The sequence below is a fragment of the Podarcis erhardii genome (genome assembly GCF_964252035.2).
Source record: "Podarcis erhardii genome assembly, chromosome: 2".
Taxonomy (NCBI): domain Eukaryota; kingdom Metazoa; phylum Chordata; class Lepidosauria; order Squamata; family Lacertidae; genus Podarcis; species Podarcis erhardii.
In genome coordinates this window covers 118,811,611-118,837,224 of record NC_138498.1, presented here as the reverse complement: position 1 = coordinate 118,837,224, position 25,614 = coordinate 118,811,611, and the positions used below count along the sequence as shown (strand labels likewise).

At 45.7% G+C, this 25,614-nt stretch overlaps 1 protein-coding gene across 1 annotated transcript in view; it reads right to left on the bottom strand.

Moving 5' to 3' along the window:
* Positions 1-5,449: 5,449 nt before the first annotated feature.
* The window catches only part of LOC309335205 (uncharacterized protein), a 31,524-nt gene continuing 11,359 nt past the window's right edge, over positions 5,450-25,614 (bottom strand). Inside the window, exons 7-9 of the mRNA XM_081850078.1 lie at positions 16,598-17,409; positions 14,078-14,207; positions 5,450-10,794 (exon numbers count right to left, since the gene is read on the bottom strand). Coding sequence (XP_081706204.1) covers positions 8,315-10,794; positions 14,078-14,207; positions 16,598-17,409 — 3,422 coding nt within the window. The 3' untranslated portion in view covers positions 5,450-8,314. The remainder of the gene's footprint in view (positions 10,795-14,077; positions 14,208-16,597; positions 17,410-25,614) is intronic.

The following is a 25,614-nucleotide window of genomic DNA, read 5'->3' as shown; positions in this document are numbered from 1 at the left end:
ACATACAATTTGAATTGGAATATAAGAAAGGGAGGTATGAGGAGGTCTGGAAAATAAGTTAAAAGAAAATAAGTAAATGGAAACTCTTTGTGTTTTTAAATTGTTTTTATTTCTGTAATTTTGTATCTTTGTTTTTTCTGTTTTTTTCTGTTTTACAATGTATCATTTCTGAAAACTTTAATAAATATCTTGTAAAAAAAAAATAGAATAAGAGGGCAAGAAGAACAAATATGGAAAATATTTATTGAGGATATGGAAAACAACGGTACGCAGCTGAAAGCGCTGGCAGCCTTAAGATAAAATCAACAGTGTAATTAATGTTTGAGCGATGTAGAAGTGAACAGACTAAAACGGCGACAGCAAAATATGCAGGAATGAAAGATAAATAAAATGAACCGAGGAAAGAGAAGGATGGAAGTCACGGGATATCTAACAGCGTGTAAAATGCTTATTTTAAGATTTAAAACTGAAAATTTAATTTTTTTTGGAGAGTTGTTAGGCCTCCTTTTCCCCTCACAAAAGCTCTCTGTAGGAAAAACACTGAAGCCTAATTGGATGAGCAGAATACCTGGCCTCTAGTGGGCGGGGCTTTCATGCTGTACTCTAGAACAGTGTTTCCCAACCTTTTTTGGGCAAAGGCACACTTGTTTCATGAAAAAAATCTCGAGGCACACCACCATTAGAAAATGTTTAAAAAATTAACTCTGTGCCTATATTGACTATATATAAAGTAACTCTCTTTAATAGGAATCAAATAAACACAAAGAAAGTATTTTATAATTACTTTATTATGAAATAGTAAGTACCGTATTTTTCGTCCCATAGGACGCTCCGTCCCATAGGACGCACCTACTTTTTTGAGGGGGGAAATAAAGGAAAATTTTTTTTCCTTTATTTCCCCCCCAAAAAACCAGGTCGGGGAACAGTGGGATGGCGGTGCTGCGCCTCCCCGCTGTCCCCCGAGCTTGTGGGGCTGGCCCATGTCTGCCTGGCGCGAGGGGCGCTCTGCTTCAGGGCGCCCCGCGCGTCCGGCGGCAGGCTACAGTCCGCAGCATGGGGAACCCTCTGTTTCAGGGCGCCCCATGCGCCCCCCGGGTGCGCAATGCTTGCGGACACCTGCGTGGAGCACGGGGCGTCCTCTGAAGGGCGCCCCGTGCTCCGCGCTGTCAGCTGCCGCCCGCAAGCCTTGCGCTCCTGGGGGGAGATCCCCCGGGTGCGCAAGGCTGGCCAACACCAGCGCGGAGCACGGGGCGTCCTCCGAAGGGTGCCCCGTGCTCCGCGCTGCCAGCTGCCGCCCGCAAGCCTTGCGCTCCTGGGGGGAGATCCCCCGGGTGCGCAAGGCTGGCCAACACCAGCGCGGAGCACGGGGCGTCCTCTGGAGGGCGCCCCGTGCTCCGCGCTGCAGGCTGCTGCCCGCAAGCCTTGCGCTCCCAGGGGGAGATCCCCCGGTGCGCAAGACTTGCCAACACCAGCGCGGAGCACGGGGTGGCCTCCGAAGGGCGCCCCGTGCTCCGCGCTGCCAGCTGACGCCCGCAAGCCTTGCGCTCCCGGGGAGAGATCCCCCGGGTGCGCAAGGCTTGCGGATACCTGCGTGGAGCATGGGGCGTCCTCCGAAGGGCGCCCCGTGCTCCGCGCTGCCAGCTGACGCCCGCAAGCCTTGCGCTCCCGGGGAGAGATCCCCCGGGTGCGCAAGGCTTGCGGACACCTGCGTGGAGCACGGGGCGTCCTCCGGAGGGCGCCCCATGCTCCGCGCTGCAGGCTGCTGCCCGCAAGCCTTGCGCTCCCGGGGGGAGATCCCCCGGGTGCGCAAGGCTTGCGGACACCAGCGCGGAGCACGGGGCGATGGGATGTGGGAGGGAGCTCGCTCCCCGCCCCGCGTGTGCTCGCCGCCGCCGCCCCGCCTCTCGCCACCCGACTCGCCCGCCTCCCTCCCACGGCACACCAGCCGACGTCCCGCGGCACACTAGTGTGCCGCGGAACACCGGTTGGGAAACACTGCTCTAGAACGGCCCCTCCCTTCAGGCTGTCAGTTTAAAAAAGGGCTCAACTGTCACTTCCCTCAAGGTGCTTCGTTTCCCGCAGTCAGCATGTTACGTTTATCTACTACTATGAAAGCTTTGTTTCATATATATCCAGGGAGCTGTTCACCTCACTGGATGAAAAGACAAACTCTGCTAAAGGAGAACATGGAATAGGTTAAGGGGGACGAGCAAGGAGATATTTCTCTGACAGGAGGCCAGATTTTTATTCAAGCCCCCAACAACGCTTGTCACTCCCAGAGCCCCCTAGGAAGACTCTGAGAAATAAGAGCTCCGTGAGGGGAATAAGGGTCTCTAAATAACTCTAAGGTGGCCATATTTCAAACAGTGAAAATACGGACAGAAAAGTTGTTGAGGTTGTTGACCCCCCCCCCTTTTTTTTTAAGCAAATTCACCAAAAGCTGAAAAATGTAATATTATGTATATTATGTGAGGATAAATAATTAAGGATAAATCAATAGGATATGAATTTGCTGAACCAATTTTTAAATGGAATACAAAAAAGGGAGGTGTGAGGAAGTCAGGAAAATAAGTTAACGAATGGTGAGAAATTAAAAAGAGGGATTTTTATTTTTCATTTTTCTTTCTGTGTTAAATGTTTATATTTTTGTATTTTTGCCTTTTTGTATCTTTCTTGTGTTTCTTTATCTATTGTTTTATAATGGTTTTTTTTGTTAAAACTCAATAAAATATCATTTAAAAAAAAAAAAAGCTGAAAAATGAACTTTCTGAGCTATTTCTAAGGATAATCAACAAAAACAACACTGCCAACATGGCCTTCTTTATCTTTACATTTCCAACACTTGTTACATGTCTTATACATTTTCGCTAATTTTACCGGTGTTATATACCATCTATAAAACATTTTCATAACATTTTCTTTTAACGTCATACATGCTGTAAATTTTAAGTTTTCTTTCCATCGTTTTTCCCAATCCTCAAATTGTATGTTGTAACCAAAATCTCTGGCCCAATGTATCATTACCGACTTGACTTCTTCATCCTTCAAATTCCATTCTAGCAACAACTTATACATTTTGGATAAAATTTTAAAATCATTATTTATTATTTCAATCTGAAATTTTGAATCCTTGTCAGCATCACCACATTCTTTAATATCTTTCCTAAACATTTCATTTATTTGAAAGTAATGCAACCAGTCATATACATGTTCTTTAACCTGTTCATATGATTTCATTTTCCATTTTCCTCCTTCTTTAAATAACAATTGACCATATGTGATCCAATTGCCTCTCATATTAATTTTCTTTATACTCATGACTTCTAATGGAGATAACCAGTGTGGTACTCTAGGTTCTAATAGGTTTTTATACCTATCCCAGACTTCAATTAAAGGACCTCGGAAGATGTGGTTCTCAAAACCTTTATGGATTTTCTTCTTCTCACACCATAAATACACATACCATCCATATGTGGTGGGAATGTAAGAAAGTGAAAGGCTTCTGGGAAAGGATATATAACGAATTGAAGAAGGTACTAAAATATACATTTATAAAGAAACCAGAGGCCTTTCTGTTAGGAATATTAGGGAATGAGATAAAGAGAAAGGATTGTAATTTTTTCCAATATGCAGTGACAGCTGCAAGAGTGTTATTGACCCAGAAATGGAAACAACAGGAAATACCGACGGTGGAAGAATGGAGAATGAAGCTGTTAGACTATGCGGAGTTGGATAAATTGACTGGGAAGATTAGATATTTAAGAGACCAAAAGTTCATCGAGGACTGGGGGAAATTTGTGGAATATCTGGAAAGTATAAGTGAGGGACAGATAACACTAGAGGGATTTAAAGATGCACTGTGAAAATTGAGAAGTATTGTTTAAAGGGAATAGAAAAAGAAAGGTATAAATAATGACAACACAAACCTAAGGAATGCGTAACTTAAATAATGACTATGGGTGATTTACGGAAAAGCTGAAGGAAGTCCAGAAAAGAAATAATTTGTGAAAAATTGGATGTGAAATTAGTATGTGTTTTTGTTCTTGTTGTAAACTAATAAAAATTATTTCCAAAAAAACCCACCCAAACACTGCCAACATGGATTGCCATATGTCCAGATTTCCCCAGACATTATTATTATTTCCACCCAGACACTGCTTCCAGCTGTGGTATTCGGGATATGTCCGGGAGATTCTGGACATATAGCAACCCTAAGCAACTCTCATCACCCTTAACAGCTCCCAGGATTTGGGGAGTGGCATAATACTGCTTTATTGTTTTGATGATGCCTCAAAGTGGAGACACTGAAACTTAACTTTGGGCCAGTGGGTCTATTCTGCATAGGACCTCAATAAATCAGCAGTTCCCAAAATGTGGTCTGCAGGCTTCTTTCAGGCATGCCCACATTTAATTTCATAGTGACTTTTAAATGAATTTGTATTGCTTCTTTAATTTGCCACATTGTAATTTATTGCATTACCATTTGAATGTTATTGGACGCAAACAGACGCACGATTTAACAAATCAAAGCAGCAATGGAAATGCCTTTTTAAAATTACACAGCATTCAGCACAGTGCGTTACAATTGCTACAACAGGCAGCAAATCCATTAAGTGCCCCACCAACACTTTCAATTTTCAAGCGGTCCATATGGCGCAGAAAGTTTGGGAACCACGGCAATTGGTATTTTGTCAAAACCAAATAGAAATGGGAAATAGACTCATGTCCATAAAGGTAGTCATCATGGCACTGTGTGGTATGGTCTTAAAAACGAGGATAAGAAACTCATTTTTTATTTTACTTCTGGAAATGTAATGTAAGCCATAGAGGTGGACGTCTTCAAAAATCAAGTTCAAACTACCCATCCTGTGATAGGAAATGGGTAACAGCTGTAGCAGGGAGGAGAGAGAGAAAATAACTCCACAGATAGGCAAAAATGCAAATAGCAAATGAATCATTTCCAATCAATCAGTCAACTGTAAATGAACATTAAGAGGGAGACAGAAAGATGACATCTTCAGCTGAAATCTGGAAAAGTGACTGCTTGGATGGGAGACAGACCTGTAAGAAAATGTTGGTTCTGCAGTTGGACTGGTATGTTTGAGCTTCTGAGTTATTTTCTGACCCTGATGTTCCACTCCCAGCTTGTGTCAGTGGCGGACCTTGGCTTTCAAATTTGAGCAGTGCCCTGGGCGATACCAAAATTTGGTGCCCCTGCCTCTTGCCTTATAAGTCATTGTTGGGGGGGGGCATGCAGCACCCTCCCAGCTCAGCACCCAGTGTGGACGAACCAGTTGCACTCCCCTAAATCCGCCTCTGCTTGTGAAGGTGCTCAGATAAACGAGCTTGTCAAAGTGAAGAGCTCTGGGCTCTTTTGCCTCTTCCTGGGCCGGGCAAAATCTCATCCTGTAGGAAAGTGTTTATTTGAAATGCACCAGGAATAAAAAGATATTTCCACACAAAGATTTATTTGTTTTCTCCCCCCCATGGAGCATTTGCAGAATGTACAACCTGGGCAACATCGAGGTCTGCAAACACTGCTGGAAACACGTCGTTTGCTGAAAAGAAGCAATTCTGTAGCCAGTGAAACGCCATGGTACACCTACACCAGCCTAACTTTCACCTGCCCAACGTGTAATAAAACATGTCTCTCCTGCAGGTGCTGTAACTCTCCAATGGTTTGAACTTTACCTCCAAAGGCGCACGCCAACAACAAAACAAGGCTGTTCTGTTATTATGTTCTGCTATAGAAGAGGGGGTGAGTTTGCTCCTGACTGGCCAGTGCTCATGTGACATCATACGTGATTACTAGCTCCTGACTGGACGGTGCTGATATGACCTCACACTCTGCTGTGTCAATTTGTCCCTTTTCCGAAAAAATGATATGGGGGAGAAAGAGCAACGATGAAGGGGTCTTGGTGGACCACAAGCTGAACATGAGTCAACAGTGTGATGCAACAGCAAAAAAGGCTAATGCTATTCTAGGCTGCATCAACAGAAGTCTGGTGTCCAGGTCAAGGGAAGTAATATTCCCTATTTTGCCTTGGTCAGACAACACCTGGAGTCCTGTGTCCAATTCTGGGCGCCAGAATTTAAGAAGGATGTTGACAAGCTGGAATGTGTGCAGAGGAGGGCAACCAAGATGATCAAGGGTCTGGAAACTAAGCCTTATGAGAATCACTTGAAGGAGCTGGGTATGTTTAGCCTGGAAAAGAGGAGATTGAGATGAGATATGATAGTCATCTTCAAATAACTTAAGGGCTGTCACACAGAAGAGGGAGCGTGCTTGTTTTCTTCTGCTCTGGAGGGGAGCACTCAAAACCAATGGCTTCAAGTTACAAGAAAGGAGATTCCTCCTAAGCATTCAGAAAAACTTTCTGATAGTAAGAGCTGTGGAACAGACATGTGTGAGCTTCCTTGGAGCTTTCTAAGCAGAGGTTGGATGGCCATCTGTCATGGATGCTTTAGCTGAGATTTCTGCATTGCAGGGGTTGGACTAGAGGACCCATGGAGCCCCTTCCGATTCTATGATTCTAAGCGACATCACACCCCAGCATGGCCGTTGTCTCCCACAGCACACACCCCGGAACAGCGCAGCCATAGTTGAAAAGCGCAAAACTTGGACCTTAAATGTAATCACATCAGACCCTGAACAGGCTTTGCCACAGAAGCAGAAACAGTTTGGGTCCCCGCCCCCCAAGGTTCAAGTACAGACATTTGTTGCATCATGTTGTTTATGCACTGTGATCTGTGAAGGAACGTGCACACCACAGAGGCTGGGAGCTGAGCAATTCTGGACGCACACATTCACAGCAAGTCAGATTAGTCCACTTTTCTCTGCAGGGCAACCTCTGCTAGCCTTGGGGCAAGTATGGGCAGGAGATTGGATGGTGGCTGCCAGCCATGGTGTGAAAGACTGAGAAAGACAGGATTTCCCATCATCAGCTGTGGAAACAGAGAGCCAAGCACATCCCCCCCCCCCCACATAACACAAACAGGTCTCCCCACACCGTTCTCACAATCATTTGGAAGGAAGTAACTTGGGACTCGTTCCTGGCAGCAAGTTGCACAGCCAGAGAGGGACTCGGGATAACGGAAAGTCTGCTCTGCCAACAGACCCATAAAATATTGAAAAATGAAAAGTCATTTTTTTAAAAAAGGGTTAAAAGCCCTAGATTGGTCAGCAGCCTGGATTTCTCTCTCTCCTTTTTAAAAGGTGTTTGGTTCCTCATACAACATTAAAACATTCTGTCCTGCACAGATTCCAGGGTTTACTCCAAGGTTTACTCAAACTAAGAGTTTCAGCGGCAATCTGAGCATAACTGTCAACGTTTCCCCTTTTTTAAGGGAAATTCTCTTATTCTGAATAGGATTCCTTGCAAGGAAAGGGAAAAGTTGACAGCTATGAATCTGAGTGTTTCTATGGCTTCTTTCCCATGTGGTTTTTCTGACACAGATTTTAAAACCTAAGCAGTGTCTTTCTCTTGCACCACTGTTCCATATGTAGAAATTTCAGTAGCTGTAGAAGATTTTCCGGAGCTCAGGAGCAGAACCTGGCTTTGTATGGCTCCAGGACCAATTCATTGTTTTATTTTGTTTTAAAAAATGGCCTCAAGTAGCAAGTGGCTATTCTTGGGTTCTTCTGTTCGTAAGCGATGGGAAAGTCTTTATCCTCCCGAGATCTTGGAAAGCTGAAGCCAATCAGAATAGAAAATAAAGGGCTGGATGGACAAATAATCTGAAAGGCAGTTTCAATGAGACCCCACTCCACTCCACCCAGTCTAGGATTCTGACTCTGCTCCTGTTAGGTTGATGAAGGGGGTGTGCAAAAGATGAGCCAAGGCAATCTGTCACAAGCACAGCAACTTACTGAGGGCGACCTGGAATCTTTTAGAGTTGTCTAGAAACACCACCACTTGGCCCACTGTTGCTCATTCTTACAAGTTCGGGCAGTTTTCCTTAAAATGCCCTATTTTGGACAGAAGAAAGTGATGATGCAGCTGTCGAATCACCCTCGCATCCCATATGTCCTGACCTGATGCAGATTCAAGTTCCGCCTTTTCAACGGAAAGATCTGAGCTCACAAGGGATGCTTCCCTTTGTCTAAAGCATTTACCTCAGCTGATTCCTCCATGGCTTCACTGGTGAACAGCAAATTTTTGAATAATGATCAAAAAAGCTGTCTGCAGCATGGTGTTTTGCCAAATATATTTTCCTCGCCACCACCTACTAATAAAATCCACTGTTGTTTAAGTCCATACACTTTTATGGCCTTCTTGAAGTGTATGGGCACATAATTCAGGATCCTGCTTCCTTAAGTGTGGATTCTCTGATGCTTAGTAAGGTTCTCACCTGAACAGAAGCTTTTCCCACAGTCTGAGCATTTATAGGGGTTCTCCCCTGAATGAATCCTCTGGTGCCTAATGAGGTTTGAGCTCTGGCTGAACCCTTTCCCACAGTCCAAACATTTATACGGCCTCTCCCCAGTGTGGCTTCTCTGGTGTACCGCAAGCTGTGATTTGGTGACAAAAGATTTCCCACAGTCCAAGCATTTAAATGGATTCCCCTTCATGTGGATTCTCTGATGCTTAAGAAGCTTCATCCTGGAACTGAATTTTTCCTCACAGTCTGAACACGGGAACAACTTCTCTCCCTTGTGGGTTCTCTGGTGGACTGTCAGATGAGAGCTCTGGCTGAAACATTTCCCACAGACCGTGCACTTGTAGGGTCTCTCTCCTGTGTGTATTCTCTGATGGATGATCAGATATGATTTGGATATGAAAGATTTCCCACAATCCAAACACTTAGTACTATTCCCGTTGTTGTTGTTATTGTTATTGTTATTGTTATTGTTGTTGTTGTTGTTGTTGTGCAGCTTCTTTGTTGTGTGGATTCTCTTATGGGAAATAAGCTGAGAGCTCACCCTAAAGCCTTTCCTGGATGGTTTCTTCCCCACATGAGTTCTCTGATGAACAGTAAGGTGTGAATTCTGACTGAAGCTTTTGCCACAAACCAAACATTTGTAGGGTTTCTCTCCCGTGTGCATTCTCTCATGTATGATAAGGTAGGACTTGAAAATGAAGGATTTGCTGCAGTAGGAACACTTATGGGCTTTCTTTGCCTCATGAATCCTCTTGTGTGCAATAAGGTGAGAGCTGACCCTGAAGCTTTTCCCACAGTCTGAGCAACATAATGACTTTTTTCCTTTGTGAGTCCTTTGATGAGCGGTAAGGTGGGAGCTCTGCGTGAAGCTTTTCCCACAGGCCAAACATTTGTATGGCCTCTCTCCCGTGTGGATTCTCTGGTGGGTCATGAGGTACGATTTGCCAAAGAAGGACTTCCCGCAGTACGAACACTTGTGGGTCTTCTTGGCTGTGTGGATTCTCTTGTGAGCAATAAGGTGGGAATAGACTTTGAAGCTTTTCCCACAGTCAGAGCATATATAGAGGTTTCCTCTTGTGTGGATGCTCTGATGCTTAATAAGGTTTGTGCTCGAACTGAAACTTTTCCCACAGTCAGAGCACTGGAATGTTTTCACCCCAATGTGCGTTCGTTTATGAACATTAAGGTGCGAACTCTGGCTAAAACCTTTCCCGCAGGCCAAGCATTTGAACGGTTTCTCTCCTGTATGGATTCTCTGATGGATGATAAAGTACGATTTGGTAAAGAAGGATTTCCCACAGTATGAACACTTATGGGGCTTCTTGGCTGCGTGGTTCCTCTTGTGAGCAATAAGGTGGGAATTCACCCTGAAGGTTTTCCCACATTCATAGCATTTATAGGGGCTCACTCCAGGGTGGATTATTTGATGTTGGATAAGGCTGATCCTGGAACTGAAGTTTTCTCCACACTCAGAACACTGGAACGATTTTCCTCTTTTGTGCGTTCGTTGGTGGACCTTAAGGTGAGCCTTCTGAATAAAGGCTTTCCCACATTCCACACATTTATAGGGTCTCTCTCCAGTATGAACTCGCCGATGAATTATGAGGTGTGATGCAGCAAGGAAGTTCTTCCCACAGTCTGAGCATGTGTGTGATTTCCTTCCTGCGTGGATTCTTTTGTGGGTGATAAAATGAGAGTGCACCTTGAAGCTCTTCCCACACACTAAACATTTATATGGGGCCCCCTTCACATGGGTGCTCTGGTGTTTGGTAAGGTTAGCGCTGGAACAGAAGTTTTTCCCACAGTCAGAGCACTGGAACGGCTTCACTCCTGTGTGGATTCTCTGATGGACACTGAGGTTGGAACTTTGGGCAAAAGTCTTCCCACAGGCCAGGCACTTGAATGGCTTCTCTCCAGTGTGGGTTCTCTGATGATTGATAAGGTGTGCTTTGCCAATGAAGGATTTCCCACAGTCCGGGCACCTGTGTTGCTTCCTTTCCCCATGTCTTCTTTTACGAGAAATGCAGTGAGAGATCACCTTGAAGCTTTTCCCACCATCAGAGCATTTGTAGGGCTGCTCCACTGTGTTGGTTCTCTCACGTTTAATAGGGTCTGTCCTCTGCCTGAAGCGCCATCCATCAACCTTGAACATGCCCTTCTTCTTTGGCATGTGGATCCCCTGTGCTTCCCTGCTTTCCTCAAGGAGTTCATCACCCTCCCAAATCACACATGTTTCTGCTCTCTCTGGTGGGCCATTTTCCTCTTTCCTCTCAGGGTGGGGCTCTTCCTGCTCACGAAAACAGGAAGCCTTGCTTTCTGCTCTCCTTCCGTTCGGAGCCCCGTTTGGGTATGCTTGATAAAATCCTTCCGACCGGGGTGTCTCTGTCTCAGTGGCACTCACCCAATCTTCACCTGCCACAACAAAGGGGACATTTTAAACATGGCAGAAAAAACAAAGGAGTGCCCTGCTGGACTAGACCAATGGTCCACCTAGCCCAGCTTCCTGTTGTTGCCTCTGGGAAGCACCCCCATAAGATGCCTCTGGGAAGCACCCCAAGCAGCTGGCATTTAGAGGTACACTGCCTCTGCTCCTGGAAGTTCTATACAGCCATTCCACTTTATTATTATTATTATTATTATTATTATTATTATTATTATTATTATCCGCCCATCACCCCAAGGTCCCAGGGTGGGTTACAGTGTTAAAACAAAACACCAAAAGTAATTTCTAGCAATTGACAATTGCTAAAAATAAGGTGGGTGCTAAAAATATAACTCTCAAGTGTCAAAAGTCAGCAGCCACTACACTCATGAAATATCTCATGAAACATCGTTCAGCCTGGGCGCTGAGGTCCAGCTCCGAGGGCCTTCTGGCGGTTCCCTCACTGCGAAAAGTGAGGTTACAGGGAACCAGGCAGAGGGCCTTCTCAGTGGTGGCACCCACCCTGTGGAATGCCCTCCCATCAGATGTCAAGGAAATAAACTACTATCTGACTTTGAGAAGACATCTGAAGGCAACCCTGTACAGGGAAGTTTTTAGTGTTTGATGTTTTATTGTGTTTTTAATATTCTGTTGGGAGCCGCCCAGAGTGGCTGGGAAATAAAGAAGAAAGTGAGGCCAAATACTTGCCCTTCTCTCTCATTCTCTCTCGTTATCTCTCTCAGTCCCCACGTGAGCCACGCATTTAAAGGAGTATCACACCACTTTAAACAGTCAAGGCTGCCCACAGAGAATCCTGGGAGCTGTAATTTGTTCAGGGTGCTGAGAGTTATTAGAAGGCACCCCTGCCCCCCCACCCCCGCAGAGAGCTACAATTCCCAGAGTTCCCTGGCTGGAGGAATTGACTGTTAAACCACAAGATAAGGCTATCAACAGCTACTAGCAGAGATGACCGTGCTCTCCCTCTGGGTACCAGTTGCTAAGAATTGGAAATGCTGTTCTACATAGGTCCTGTTTGCACGCTTCTCATTGGGTCATCTGATTGGCCCAGGATGCTGGGATAGATGGGCCAATGGTAGAACTATTCTACCATTCTACAACTACTACAATAATAATAATAATAATAATAATAATAATAATAATAATATTTATATTTATACCCCGCCCTCCCCAGCCAAGACCGGGCTCAGGGCAGCTAACAACCAATAATAAAAACAAGTTGATTAAAAAATTAAAATACAATTTAAAAGATTAAGACACAACATTAAAACATTAAGATGCAGCCTCTTCACAGGAGGAGAAAGGAAAAAAGAAAGAGGGGGAGGGAATAAAACTGATTCCAAGCCAAAGGCCAGGTGGAACAACTCTATCTTACAGGCCCTGCAGAAAGAAATCAGATCCCGCAGGGCCCTGGTCTTATGAGACAGAGCGTTCCACCAGGCTGGAGCCAGTGTTGAGAAGGCCCTGACTCTGGTTGAGGCTAATCTAACTTCCTTAGGGCTTGGGACCTCTAGGGTATTGCTATATATGGACCTTAAGGTCCTCCACGGGGCATACCAGGAGAGACGGTCCCGTAGGTACGAGGGTCCTAGGCTGTGAAGGGCTTTAAAAGTCAAAACCAGCACCTTAAATATGACCCTGTACTCCACCGGGAGCCAATGCAGCTGGAAAAGCACTAATACTACTACTATTATTATTAATTGAATTTATATACCGCCCTATACCTGCTGGTCTCAGAACGGTTTACAGACTAAAATATAAAACCACAAAATCAATAATCAAAATAACAACACCCCTCCCCCCCAAAAACCCACATTTTAAAAGGGCATAGGATGTCAATCAAATCAAACCAAGGCCTGGTTAAATAGGCAAACTTCCCTGGGGAGAGGATTCCACAGACGAGGAGCCACTGCAGAGAAGGCCCGTTCAAAGATGGAGAGAAATCCTTGAGAAAGTCACATAGATTTATTTATTTTTTTAAAGTTCTCCTTTGTTTCATATATTTTACATGTTTACTAGTCCTTGGTTACTTGCTACTGCTGTTATCATGGAATCATAAAGTTGGAAGGGACCATCTAGTCCCTGCAATGCAGAAATATGCAGCCGTCCCTTACTGGGCTTGAACCTGACACCTTGGCATTATCAGCACCACGCTCTAACCAACTGAGCTATCCAGCAGGTCTGGATGCAGAATCATAGCATCCTAAGAGTTGGAAGGGAGCCAAGGGTCATCTAGTCCAACCCCCCGATATGATGGGGAGTGGGTGGTGGCGGCAGCAGAAATAGCTCGTTCCTATCCGGACACTTGCTTACTGCCACCTGTTTGCATTTTGTTTGTTTCTGTGACCACTGCAACGGTCAATCGCTGCCGTCGTTTTTACAGCAATTGGTTATTATACATTTTAAGGAGTAGACACAGAGTAGACCCACTGCAGGGATGCGGGTGGCGCTGTGTGTTAAACCACAGGGCCTAGGACTTGCCGATCAGAAGGTCGGCGGTTCGAATCCCCGTGACAGGGTGAGCTCCCGTTGCTCGGTCCCTGCTCCTGCCAACCTAGCAGTTCGAAAGCACGTCAAAGTGCAAGTAGATAAATAGGTACCACTCTGGCAGGAAGGTAAATGGCGTTTCTGTGTGCTGCTCTGCTTCGCCAGAAGCGGCTTAGTCATGCTGGCCACATGACCTGGAAGCTGTACGCCGGCTCCCTCGGCCAATAAAGCGAGATGAGCGCTGCAACCCCAGAGTCGGCCATGACTGGACCTAACGATCAGGGGTCCCTTTACCTTTAGACCCACTGCAATTAGTGAACCTAAGTCAGTCATGCCCATTAAGGTATCTGAAGAAGTGTGCATGCACACGAAAGCTCATACCAAGAACTGACTTAGTTGGTCTTTAAGGTGCTACTGGAAGGAATTTGTTTTGTTTTGACTATGGCAGACCAACACGGCTACCTATCTGTAACTGGAACTATGGAAGGCACCACATTGAGCCGCATGAAATGGAAGTCCATCAACCTCACCAAGAGGTATCTGAAGAAGTGTGCATGCACACGAAAGCTCATACCAAGAACTGACTTAGTTGGTCTTTAAGGTGCTACTGGAAGGAATTTGTTTTGTTATGCCCATTAAGTGTAATGGGCCTATTCTGAGGAGGACTAGGATGGGGCCTAGCCCATGGTTTTACTGTTGGCCAGTCTCAGTTCACTGAAGAGAAGCCATTGGTGTTGTTTTTCTGTGAAAATAAACAGTCATCCTCACCTAGTGAGGTGGCGTCGCTGTCGTCATCCTCCCTATTGGCCTCTGTGTAACCAGGGCTCCGCTCCCCATTCAGTGGGGTATCTTCTTCCTCAGAGAAATCCAAAGCGACCTCCTCAATTGGTCCCAACTCCTGAAATAAATAAATAAATAAATAAATAAATAAATAAATAAATAAATAAATATTCTTCTACCCCACCCATCTGACTGGGTTGTCCTAAAAAGAAAGATAGGATCCCCCTTCAAGGAAGGATTTGGGAGCGGAGGTCGTGAGGGGTGGCGGCCATGGGGAAGTGATGCAGATTGTGCCCCAGTGTAGCCTGGAGGGATTGGCCCTACCGTTGGGCAGAGTGAGGCCTCCGCCTCAGCTGGTGCTGTGGGGCCAAAGGGACACCTGGCTTGTTCAAGCAGTCATGGCCTTCACACACTAACATGGAACCTCTTTTAGGATTTTTATGCCAAGATACCTTCCAATATTGATCTAACCAGTGCTATTTTTCTAGAAAAAAAGATGCGGAAACTCACCATGAACACCTCCCTCATTCTCTTAGAATGGCAATGGCTCCCGCCTGAGAGGTGTCAAAACTGAGTTCCAGCTGAAGAAAAGCCCTGGATATTAGCTCACTTCCTTCCTCACATGCCTCATCATCCCCATGCCTCATCTTTTACTCTACAAACTTGCTTAACTTCTCTTAAATTCCTTGAACTCTTAAGAGCGTGTTTATGTCGTTTCCTGGTGCGTGTTTCATGGTTTTACAGTGGTGCCCCGCAAGATGAATGCCTCGCAAGACGGAAAACCCGCTAGACGAAAGGGTTTTCCATTTTGGAGGCGCTTCGCAAAACGAATTTCCTATGGGCTTGCTTTGCAAGACGAAAATATCTTGCAAGTTCCTGTGGGGGTTTTTTCCTCCCCCCCCCTTTTCTAAGCCGCTTATCTGCTTATCCGCTAAGCTGATAAGCTGCTAAAAGCCGCTAAACCGCTAATAGCGCTAATCCGCTAAGCCGCCAAAGGGCTTGCTTCGCAAGATGAAAAAACCGCTAGACGAAGAGACTCGCGGAACAGATTAATTTCGTCTTGCGAGGCACCACTGTATTTGCTCTTTATTTTTACGACATTTCTTGGTACACAAGAAAAAAGAAAAATATAAGAATAAGATGAGACTTGGGAACAGGAAGATAGGACTGGATAGAAATATGAACATTATTCGGACAGATTTGTGGATATTAACGCAGCAGTAAGATGATTGGAATCCCCTTCAGAACTTGAAATATGGGTACCCCCAACAAAAAATTTAAAATTCGGCTTTGTAATTCGGAATTTATGTGATGTGATGTGATTTGATTTGATTGGTCGGTTAATAAAAAATATTTTTTTTAAAAAAAAAAGCCTGACAGGCTAAGCCTTTCTGGCCAACCAAACTGAGTTAAATGGACAACTTTATCAAGACTCTTTACCTTTAGAGCATAATTCCAGGGTTTGTCCATATAAAGGTTTCTAAATACACTGGGAGAGCCAGTGTAGTGTAGTAGTCAGTGAGAGAGACCAGGGTTCAAATGCAGCCATGCAACTCACTGGCCGACCTGGCACCAATCCCTGTCTCTCAGATTAACTTACCTCACAGGGTGGTTGTGAGGATAAAATAGAGAGGGAAGAACCTTGAGCTCCTTGGAGGAAAAGGTAGTCTATGAAGGTAATAAATACCGTATTTTTCGCTCTATAGGACACACTTTTCCCCCTCCAAAAATGAAGGGGAAATGTGTGTGCGTCCTATGGAGCGAATGCAGGCTCCTTGGCTTCGGCGATAGCAACGCGAAGCCTCCGAAGCGCAGAGGGAGAGCTCCCCCCGCGCTCCGGAGGCTTCGCGTTGCTTTCACTGAAGTTGCCTGAAGCCCCCAGAGCGCAGGGAACTCCCACTGCGCTCCGGGGGCTTCAGGCAGCTATCCGTAAGCCTTCAGAGCACAGCAGGAGTTCCCGCTGCACTCCGAAGGCTTGCGGATAGCTGCCTGAAACCTAGATAGCGAGAGGGGTCGGTGCACACCAATCATTCTTGCTCTCCAGGCTTCGCTTCGCTGGAGAGGCCCTGCACAGTTTTCCCTCTCTGCGCGGCGCCCCTTCAGTGAAGCGGGAGGAGAAATGGAAGGGGCTCCGTTTCTCCGGCCGCTTTGCTGAAGGGGCGCTGAGCAGAGAGGGGGAGAATATTTTTTCCCCTGTTCTCCCCCTCCTATGGTCTGGTGTGTCCTATGGTCCGGTGCGTCCTATGGAGCGAAAAATACGGTAAATACAGTGAATCACTGCCCACCCCCCCAAAAAACGCAGTGGAAAAGAGCATCTAGAAATCTGAAGAAGGAACAAACCATGCTGCAACTTTTTGTTGCAGAGCAAGCAACCCCCATCTCCTCTGCCTAGGATATTTGTCTGCTTTCATCATACCTGGACAAGCTCATCAGGCATTGCTGTTGAGAGCAGGGGTGTAACCTTGAAGAGAGAAACTTATGGGCAAGCTGGAAAATCTAGACTCTCACCTGCTCTTCCCAACTCTCTCCAGCATACGCCCTCTGCAGGAAGTCCTCGGCCAGGGCCACCGCCTGGGAGCAGGTCTCCGGCCCATGTTCCCCGACCCAGCTCTGCATCTCGGGCGGCAGGATGCTCAGGAACTGCTCCAGGATCAGCAGCTCCAGGATCTGCTCCTTGGTGTGCCTCTCCACCTTCAGCCACTGACCGCACAGCTGCTGGAGCCGCCCATAAACACCTCTTGGCCCCTCGGCCTCCTGGTAGCAGAAGCAGCGGAAGTTCTGGCGCTGCCTCTCCCTGATGATGGCATCCCCACGCAAGATGGCCGCCTTGACCTTGTCGTAGTTAATCCTGTCTCTGGTGTCCAGGTTGCTGAAGATCTGCTCAGCTTCCCCGCTGAGGGCTGGCAGAAGATGGACCATCCAGTCATCTCGGGGCCACCGGCACGCTTCTGCCACTTGCTCAAAGGAGGCCAGGAAAGACTTGGTGTTGTCCCATGGGGTGGGTTCCTTGAGGATCTGGGGTGGGTATTCCAGGGTCTTCAGAAAGTCCTGCCACTGGCTTTCCCAAAGCAGCCCGTTGCCAGTTTCCTGGTCTCCGGGAGGCCTCTGCAGGAATTCGCAGATGCTTCCGGCCTGGATGATGTAAGGGGTTTCTTCCAACCCTTCCGCCGAGGTGGAATCCGAGGCATCCTCATCCTCCATTTTAATCTGCTGGGGGACTCCTTGCTCAAGCTCTGCGTGGAACCGCAGGCCAAAGCCAGACTGTGTCCCTTCCCTGACGGCCATCTTGTCTCGCGCCCAGAACGGCCTCATCCGAGTTCAGTCTCCCTCTTTATCCCAGAGGACTTCTCGCTTCCTCGCTGAAAGTCGGAACAAATATCCAGCCTCTCCTTAGATCCAGTTTGCCATGTTAAGGTGGATGGGTGTCATTCAGCAGGCAGCAGAGATGAATCAGGTCTTCTTGGCTAACATTTAGCTAGATAGACATTCCAGCTGAGCGGGAAGGGCTCTCTCTGGGATGGGAGAGAAGTAAACCAGAAATTAGAATAACTAATATGATCTTGCATTTATATCCTTCCTTTCTTCCAAAAAGCTCAAGGCAGTGACATGGTTCTTCCCCTCTCCATTTTGTCCTCGCAACAACCCTGTGAAGTAGGCCAGGCAAAGAGGATATTGGACAGGACACAGATCAGGAGTGGGGAACTTTTGGCCCTCCAGATGTTGCTGAACTTTAAATCCTATCAGCCCTGGCAAACACGGCCAGTAGCTAGGGATGATGGGAGCTCGAATTCAGCATCAGCTGGAGGGTCACAGGTTCTTTCACACTTAATACTGATTTTAAAATGAATAGAGTTAAACCATGCTCCCAATGATGCTTTATGGCTACAAAAGGAAATCAGGCAAGTTCATGGAAGGTATGGCTATGAACGGCCACTAACTCTGTCTCCACAATGCGAGGCAGGAACTCTTCTGAATGCCAAGGAAAAAGAAAGGATAGCCGAGGCAAAGCATGCACAAATTTCCTGCTGTTCCACGCCTGCCAGAGTTGCTAGAAACATTTTGCCAGAACCTTGGGAGCCGTGGGCAGTCTCTGGTTCATTTGCTCCATTGCCAAATCAATACACTTGTTTGGAACAGCGCAAATGTCTTGGAAACATGGCAGAATTGCAGCTCTGCGCCGTGCTAGGAAACCTTGGATTAGAGCAGCAGCAATAGGGAACCATCTTTTATTTGCTATTATTATCTCCAGGCTGAGGTTTCACATTCTCTGACAGGCAGGCAGCCTTCGGGGAAAGGGGTCCTCCCATGACAGAAGTGGGCGTGGCCAAAGTAAAAAAATGGGTGTGGCAAAGGAGGCGACTCTTTCCTTTGAAGATCAGGGCACATTCCAGCCATGCAAGAACCCAGAGATTTTGACACCTACAGACTCGCCTGCCATCCAGGAAAGCGAGAGGCATTTTCAGAATTTTGTAGTCCCAAAACATCTGGCGGGCCGATTTTGGGGGTGCCTGACATAGTCCCACTCCTCAGCTGATGGGTGAACACTGTAAAAGCAGCCCTGCAGGATCAGGCCCAACATCCGGCTTTCACAGAGGCTAACCAGATGCCCCAATGGGAAACCCACAAGTGGGACTTGAGGACAACAGCCACACTCTCCACACTTTTGAATTCCAGCAGCTGTTATTCAGCGGCACAGGTTGAGGATCACCACTGGTAGCCTTATCTTGCCTGAATGTAGCTGATCTCCTTTTAACGCTTGGTGGCCATGAGAGAGCAATATAAAAAACACACGCTTACATACACGTACACATCCCACTGCTATCAAAATCGAGGACACAGAAAAAAAATAGCTGGGGCCCCCCAAACTAGACCTCCAGACTGGAGCCCAACTTTTCATTTTGGAGGATAAGTGCACAGCAACAAAATTTCGGGCAAAGCTCTACCCTGCTGAAACCCCTCTTCTGCATCATTTCAAAAGGCGCGTGGGAGTCCTTTCCTCGGTTTGCACCGGGCCAACCCCGCTCCCGCCTCCGTTTGCTTAACAGAAAAGCAACCTTCTCTTTTAGGGAAGTTTTTTTTAATGTTTGATGTTTGATTGTGTTTTTCCTATTCTGTTGGAAGCCGCCCAGAGTGGCTGGGGAGGCCCGGCCAGATGGGCGGGGTATAAGTAATAAATTTGTATTTATTATTATTATTATCATTAATAATAAATAATAATATTTTGCTTAAGTGTTTAAATGCCTTGGTGGCTTCTTTGTTCTTGGCGCTTTCCCCTTTTTATTCCCTGGCTTCGGCGGCTGATTTTGCAGGGAGAAACTTGCACGCCAAGGGAGCAGGGGGAAAGAAGAAAAAGAAAGAGATAAAAGACAGTGGAAGAAGACTGGAAGAAATTTAAATACTATCTTAATAAATACTATAAGATTAATGAATGCTAGATTGACAGGGGTTTAAAAATAATGTGGTTTTCAGAGATCTCGATTAAGAAAAGGAATGGAATTAGTAAAAAACTTTTGGGAAATAAGGGAATGGATTTGCTGATTGGATAATGAAATTAGAATACAAAACGGGGAGGTATGAGGAAGTCGGGGAAAATAGGTTGAGAAAATAAGATTTGAAATTATACCTGTTGTTTTGCTTTTGTTTGTTTGTTTTGTTTTTATTGTTGTTGTCTGTATTGGTATTTGTATGCTTTTATTGGAAATTTTAATAAATATCATTAAAAAAAAAAAGAAAGAGATACAAGCTTCCCCTGTTGGATTTCTGCCTGCCATCCAGCTGTCAGAAAGCGCCGAACCCGCAGAGAGGAGAGAGGCGGGCTCCCGCCTGCGTTCCCCCCACTGCCGCGTACTCACCATCCTCCCCTCGACATCGCAGGCCGCTTTTCCCCGCTCGGCTCTTTCCTCCATTCATCCGCCGCTGAAGGCAATTCAAACAGGAAGGAACTTTGGCGTTTTTTCTCTCTCGCCCCCTTTCCCCAAACAGACACGTTCTTCCTGGGCCTCTCTAGGAGCCGCAGCTCCTTCTCCTTAACCCTTAGAGAGCCACGCGGAAAGGGGAGCTGCGGATTCTTATCTCAATCCAAATACTTGGGAGTCTTTCAGGAGGATTGTAGGAAGATATATAAGCAAGCAAACATATCTGTGGTATATATCTGAGGTACATAGCAGATATGCAGATGACACAACCTGGATGGCAGAAAGTGAGGAGGAATTAAAGAACCTTTTCATGAGGGTGAAAGAGGAGAGCGCAAAATATGGTCTGAAGCTCAACATCAAAAAAACGAAGATCATGGCCACTGGTCCCATCACCTCCTGGCAAATAGAAGGGGAAGAAATGGAGGCAGTGAGAGATTTTACTTTCTTGGGCTCCATGATCACTGCAGATGGTGACAGCAGTCAGGAAATTAAAAGACGCCTGCTCCTTGGGAGGAAGGCGATGGCAAACCTAGACAGCGTCTTAAAAAGCAGAGACATCACCTTGCCAACAAAGGTCTGTATAGTTAAAGCTCTGGTTTTCCCAGTAGTGATGTATGGAAGTGAGAGCTGGACCATAAAGAAGGCTGATCACCGAAGAATTGATGCTTTTGAATTCTGGTGCTGGAGGAGACTCATGAGAGTCCCGTGGGCTGCAAGAAGATCAAACGCATCCATTCTTAAGGAAATCAGCCCTGAGTGCTCACTGGAAGGACAGATCGTGAAGCTGAGGCTCCAATTCTTTGGCCACCTCATGAGAAGAGGAGACTCTCTGGAAAAGACCCTGATGTTGGGAAAGATTGAGGGCCCAAGGAGAAGGGGACGACAGAGGACGAGATGGTTGGACAGTGTTCTCGAAGCTACCAGCATGAGTTTGACCAAACTGCGGGAGGCAGTGGAGTGCCTGGTATGCTCTGGTCCATGGGGTCACAAAGAGTTGGACACGACTAAACAACAACAACAATTTATTTATACCCCGCCCATCTGGCTGGGTTTCCCCAGCCACTCTGGGCAGCTCCCCACAAAATATTAAAAATACAATAAAACATCAACCACTAAAAACTTCCCTAAACAGGGCTGCCTTCAGATGTCTTCCAAAAGTCAGATAGCTTTTTATTTCCTTGACATCTGGTGGGATGGCATTCCACAGGTCAGGCGCCACTACCGAGAAGGCCCTCTGCCTGGGTCCCTGTAACCTTGCTTCTCGCAGGGAAGGAAGTACCAGAAGGCCCTCGGCGGAGGACCTCAGTGTCCGGGCTGAACGAAGGAGGCATCTGATTAGCCACTGGGACGGGGGAAGAATGCTGGACTAGACGGGCTATTGGCCTGATCCTGCAGCCAGGCTCTTGCTGGGTTTTAATGTTAGGCTAGTTTCTGCACATGCTCTCACATACAAGCCTCTATCTCCTCTCCGGGCAAGCAAGAGACACGCTCAGAGTTCAAGGACTCGTTCCAGTCAGGCGAAATTATCAAGGACTATGCGGAGCAGAGCCAGCGAGGAATTGTGGCCTGGGGGAGAGGTCCAGAGAGCTGCATTCCTCAGGTTCCTCAACCTTGAAGCAAAGCTTTTCCTGCAATTTAATTACTGTGCTGGAGAAAAAAAGCACTTTAATTGAATGAATATGTGACTTCCATATAGCCGTGAAGAGCCCTGCCGGGAAATAAAAATCACACTGGTTCCCCTACTTATGGAGCCTCTTCTCTTTATTGCATCCCCCCAAACATACATCCAGAGTCTTAAAAATGGGGCAGGGACCCATTTGTCCTTTGCTCATGCGACTCAAATACAGCCAAGTTACGTTCCATTATAAACAGACACCAACGATGCGATGTCAAAACATTAAATCCATTTCATTTTAATGGGGTAAAGGTAAAGGGACCCCTGACTGTTAGGTCCAGTCGTGGCCGACTCTGGGGTTGCGGCGCTCATCTTGCTTTACTGGCCGAGGGAGCCGGTGTACAGCTTCCGGGTCATGTGGCCAGCATGACTAAGCCGCTTCTGGCAAACCAGAGCAGCGCATGGAAACGCCGTTTACCTTCCCGCCGGAGCGGTACCTATTTATCTACTTGCACTTTGACGTCCTTTCGAACTGCTAGGTGGGCAGGAGCTGGGACTGAGCAACGGGAGCTAACCCCGTCGCAGGGATTCAAACTGCCGACCTTCTGATCGGCAAGTCGTAGGCTCTGTGGTTTAACCCACAGCGCCACCTGCGTTAATGGGTTACATGCACTTAAATAAGGACAGATGCCCACAGAATAATAATAATTGGTTGACAGGACAACTTGTGGGTTCTGCGTCATGTTCCATTGTAAACGTAGGTCCCCCCTGGTGAAACACTGGCAAGCTGTTAGCAAAACAGCCATACCTTGGTTCTCGAACGGCTTAGTTGCCGAACAAATCGGGTCCCAAACACCGCAAAGCTGAAAGTAAGTGTTCCGGTTTGCGAATGCTTTTCAGAAGCCAAACGTCCGACGTGGCTTCCATTTGAGTACAGGAAGCTCCTGCAGCCAATTGGAAGCTGTGCTGTGGTTTTTGAACGGTTTCAGGAGTCGAATGGAATCCTGGAACAGATTAAGTTTGAGAACCAAGATATTAGCAGATCCTTTCCACTGCAATAGCTGAAAACTGCCCGTTTGCTTCCCTTTTGACTATAAACTGTTGCATAAACTCATTTCCAATCGCAGCACAAGCTGTCACTTCTTGATGAAATCCCGTCGCTTTTTATACCACAAACACTCTGGTTTATTCCCTTTTATTCCGTTAACATTGTGATGTAGCCAAAGAGATGGCATTAACGATGTAACGCTGGGGAAGCAGCACAGAACTAATGAAGTGGAATGACGTGTGGACGATCCACTATAAATCTGCCTCCAATGCACTATTATTGTGTCAATCAATGAGAGGTTTCAGAAGACACACAGACACACAGACACGTAGAAAGAGAGAGAGCCCTGAGGGGCCTACTTTCTTTATCACTGTCTTTTGTCATTCTCTCTTTATTCAAGAGAGAAAAAATAAAATAAAAAAATTCCTTCCAGTAGCACCTTAAAGACCAACTGAGTTAGTTCTAGGTATGAGCTTTCGTGTGCATGCACACTTCTTCAGATACGTATCTGAAGAAGTGTGCATGCACACGAAAGCTCATACCTAGAACTAACTCAGTTGGTCTTTAAGGTGCTACTGGAAGGAATTTTTTTATTTTGTTTTGACCATGGCAGACCAACACGGCTACCTATCTGTAACTATTCAAGAGAGGTCAGTGTTGTACCAAAGAGAAGAGCCATCAGCAAACTTGAGTAATCACCAAGGGTTATAGAAGTACAAAATACCATATTTTTCTATGTATAAGACCAGTGGAGGGTATGCAGGGGTACGTATACCCCTATAATAATAATAATAATAATAATAATAATAATTTATCATTTCTACCCCGCCCATCTGGCTGGGTTTCCCCAGCCACTCTGGGCGGCTTCCAACAGAAGGTTAAAAATACATTAAAACATCAGTCATTAGAAACTTTAGGGCTGCCTTCAGATGTCTTCTAAATGTCAGATAGTTGTTTATTTCCTTGACATCTGATGGGAGGGTGTTTCACAGGGCGGGAGCCACTACCGAGAAGGCCTTCTGCCTGGTTCCCCTAAACATTTTGTAAATCTTTGTACTTTTGTCCATTTACTGTATTTATTTTCCCAGATCTGAACTTATAAAATGGTGATTTTCTCGAGTCAAAATGAGAGTACCCCATAACATTTATTTTATTTTATTTATTTATTTTTAGGGGGGGAATCACCGTATAAGATGCCCCCATGTATAAGACGACCCATATTTTTTTGAACCCAAAATTAATACAGTGGTGCCCCGCAAGACGAATGCCTCGCAAGACGGAAAACCCGCTAGACGAAAGGGTTTTCCGTTTTGGAGGCGCTTCACAAAACGAATTTCCCTATGGGCTTGCTTCGCAAGACGAAAATGTCTTGTGACTTCCTGCGGGGTTTTTTCCCTCCCCCCCCCTTTTCCTAAGCCCTAAGCCGCTTATCAGCTGATCCGCTAAAGCGCTAATCCGCTAAGCTGTCAATGGGCTTGCTTCGCAAGACGAAAAACCCGCTATACGAAGAGCCTCACGGAACGGATTAATTTCGTCTTGCGAGGCACCACTGTAAATCAATATTTCTTGAGCTTTTTTTTTTTGAGGGGGGGGGGTTGCCGCCACCAAAAGCTCACCCACCCACTGCCTTTTTTTTTTTAAAAAAATTTAAAATAAAACATCGTCTTACACACAGAAAAATACGGTAGTTTATTTTTTAAACAACAACAACCAAAATATTAAGGGGTGTTGGGAAGCCCTCCAATGCATCCCAATAAATACTGAGCATGCTCAGTGGCCACGGAATGCTGACTGGTAGTGGTGAAATCCTGGAAACTGGGAAGAAGATCTGCGGAAGGGACATGGAAAAGAGTTAAGAGCCTCGGACATAAGATCCCCAGGTTGATGGAATGGAATTGATGGAAAGGACTGGCAGAATCCGAAACCAGGGAGAGGAGTTGATGGAAGAAGATTGGAAAATTTTAAGTTTATATATAGAAATATCGCAAAATTAATGAGTGATAGAAAAATGATGGATTGATATTTTATGGATTTAGCAGAAATGTTATAAGGAATTAAACACATACAAGCATTTTAGTTTTAATGTTAAAATAAGGTTAAGGGAAAAAGAAGAAAAAAAGAAAAAATTGGTCAAAGGAGGGAAAGTAAAGTTACATTATATTGAGATAAATCACAGAACAAAAATAAGAAAAGATGGAAAGGATTTGCTGAAATAGATAATTGAATTAGAATACAAAAAAGGGAGGTGTGAGGAGGTCAAGGAAATAAGCGAATGAAAAATAAGTTGGGAAGATTAGTTGTGTTCTTTTTTTTTAATTGTTTCTATTTTTCTGTTTTTCATAAAAAAAAATCTTTTTTCTCTTGTTGTGATGTGTTGTTTTGTTTTTGTTTGGTGTTATTGTTATTGTTTTTACTTTTGCTTTTTGTAATCCTCGAAAATTTTAATAAATATTTTTTTTTTATATAAAAAAAAAAGAAATCCTGGAAACTGGAGAGGCGGAATGGAATGGAGAGGCTTGGCTTTTGGACATTTTCCGCACTACAATGCTTGTTGTAGGCCCGTCTCGTACACAGTTGGTTCCTGCTTACGAGATTCCTTTCTTTAAAATGGAGACATCAGGGACTGACCACTACACTCAGGGCTCTACTGCTGAGCTACGGCTCCTTCCTCCCCCGCAAAAAAGCACAAAACAATCCCTAAACAAGATCCCAGAAATGATGACATCATGCATGCAGTAAAATCTAGGCATGTCACTCGGAAATACCCCCCCCCCCCAAAAAAAAATCCCTCTAGGATTTATTCCAAAATTACATGTGGATGGGATGAGGCCATTAACAAAGTTCGTCTTTGTTCCTGCAGCGAAAATTATATAGTGTATTTACAAGGGTGAGTTTGCTTTCACTGATGATCACCCAGAAACCTTCCTACTGACTGAGCACCCATAAT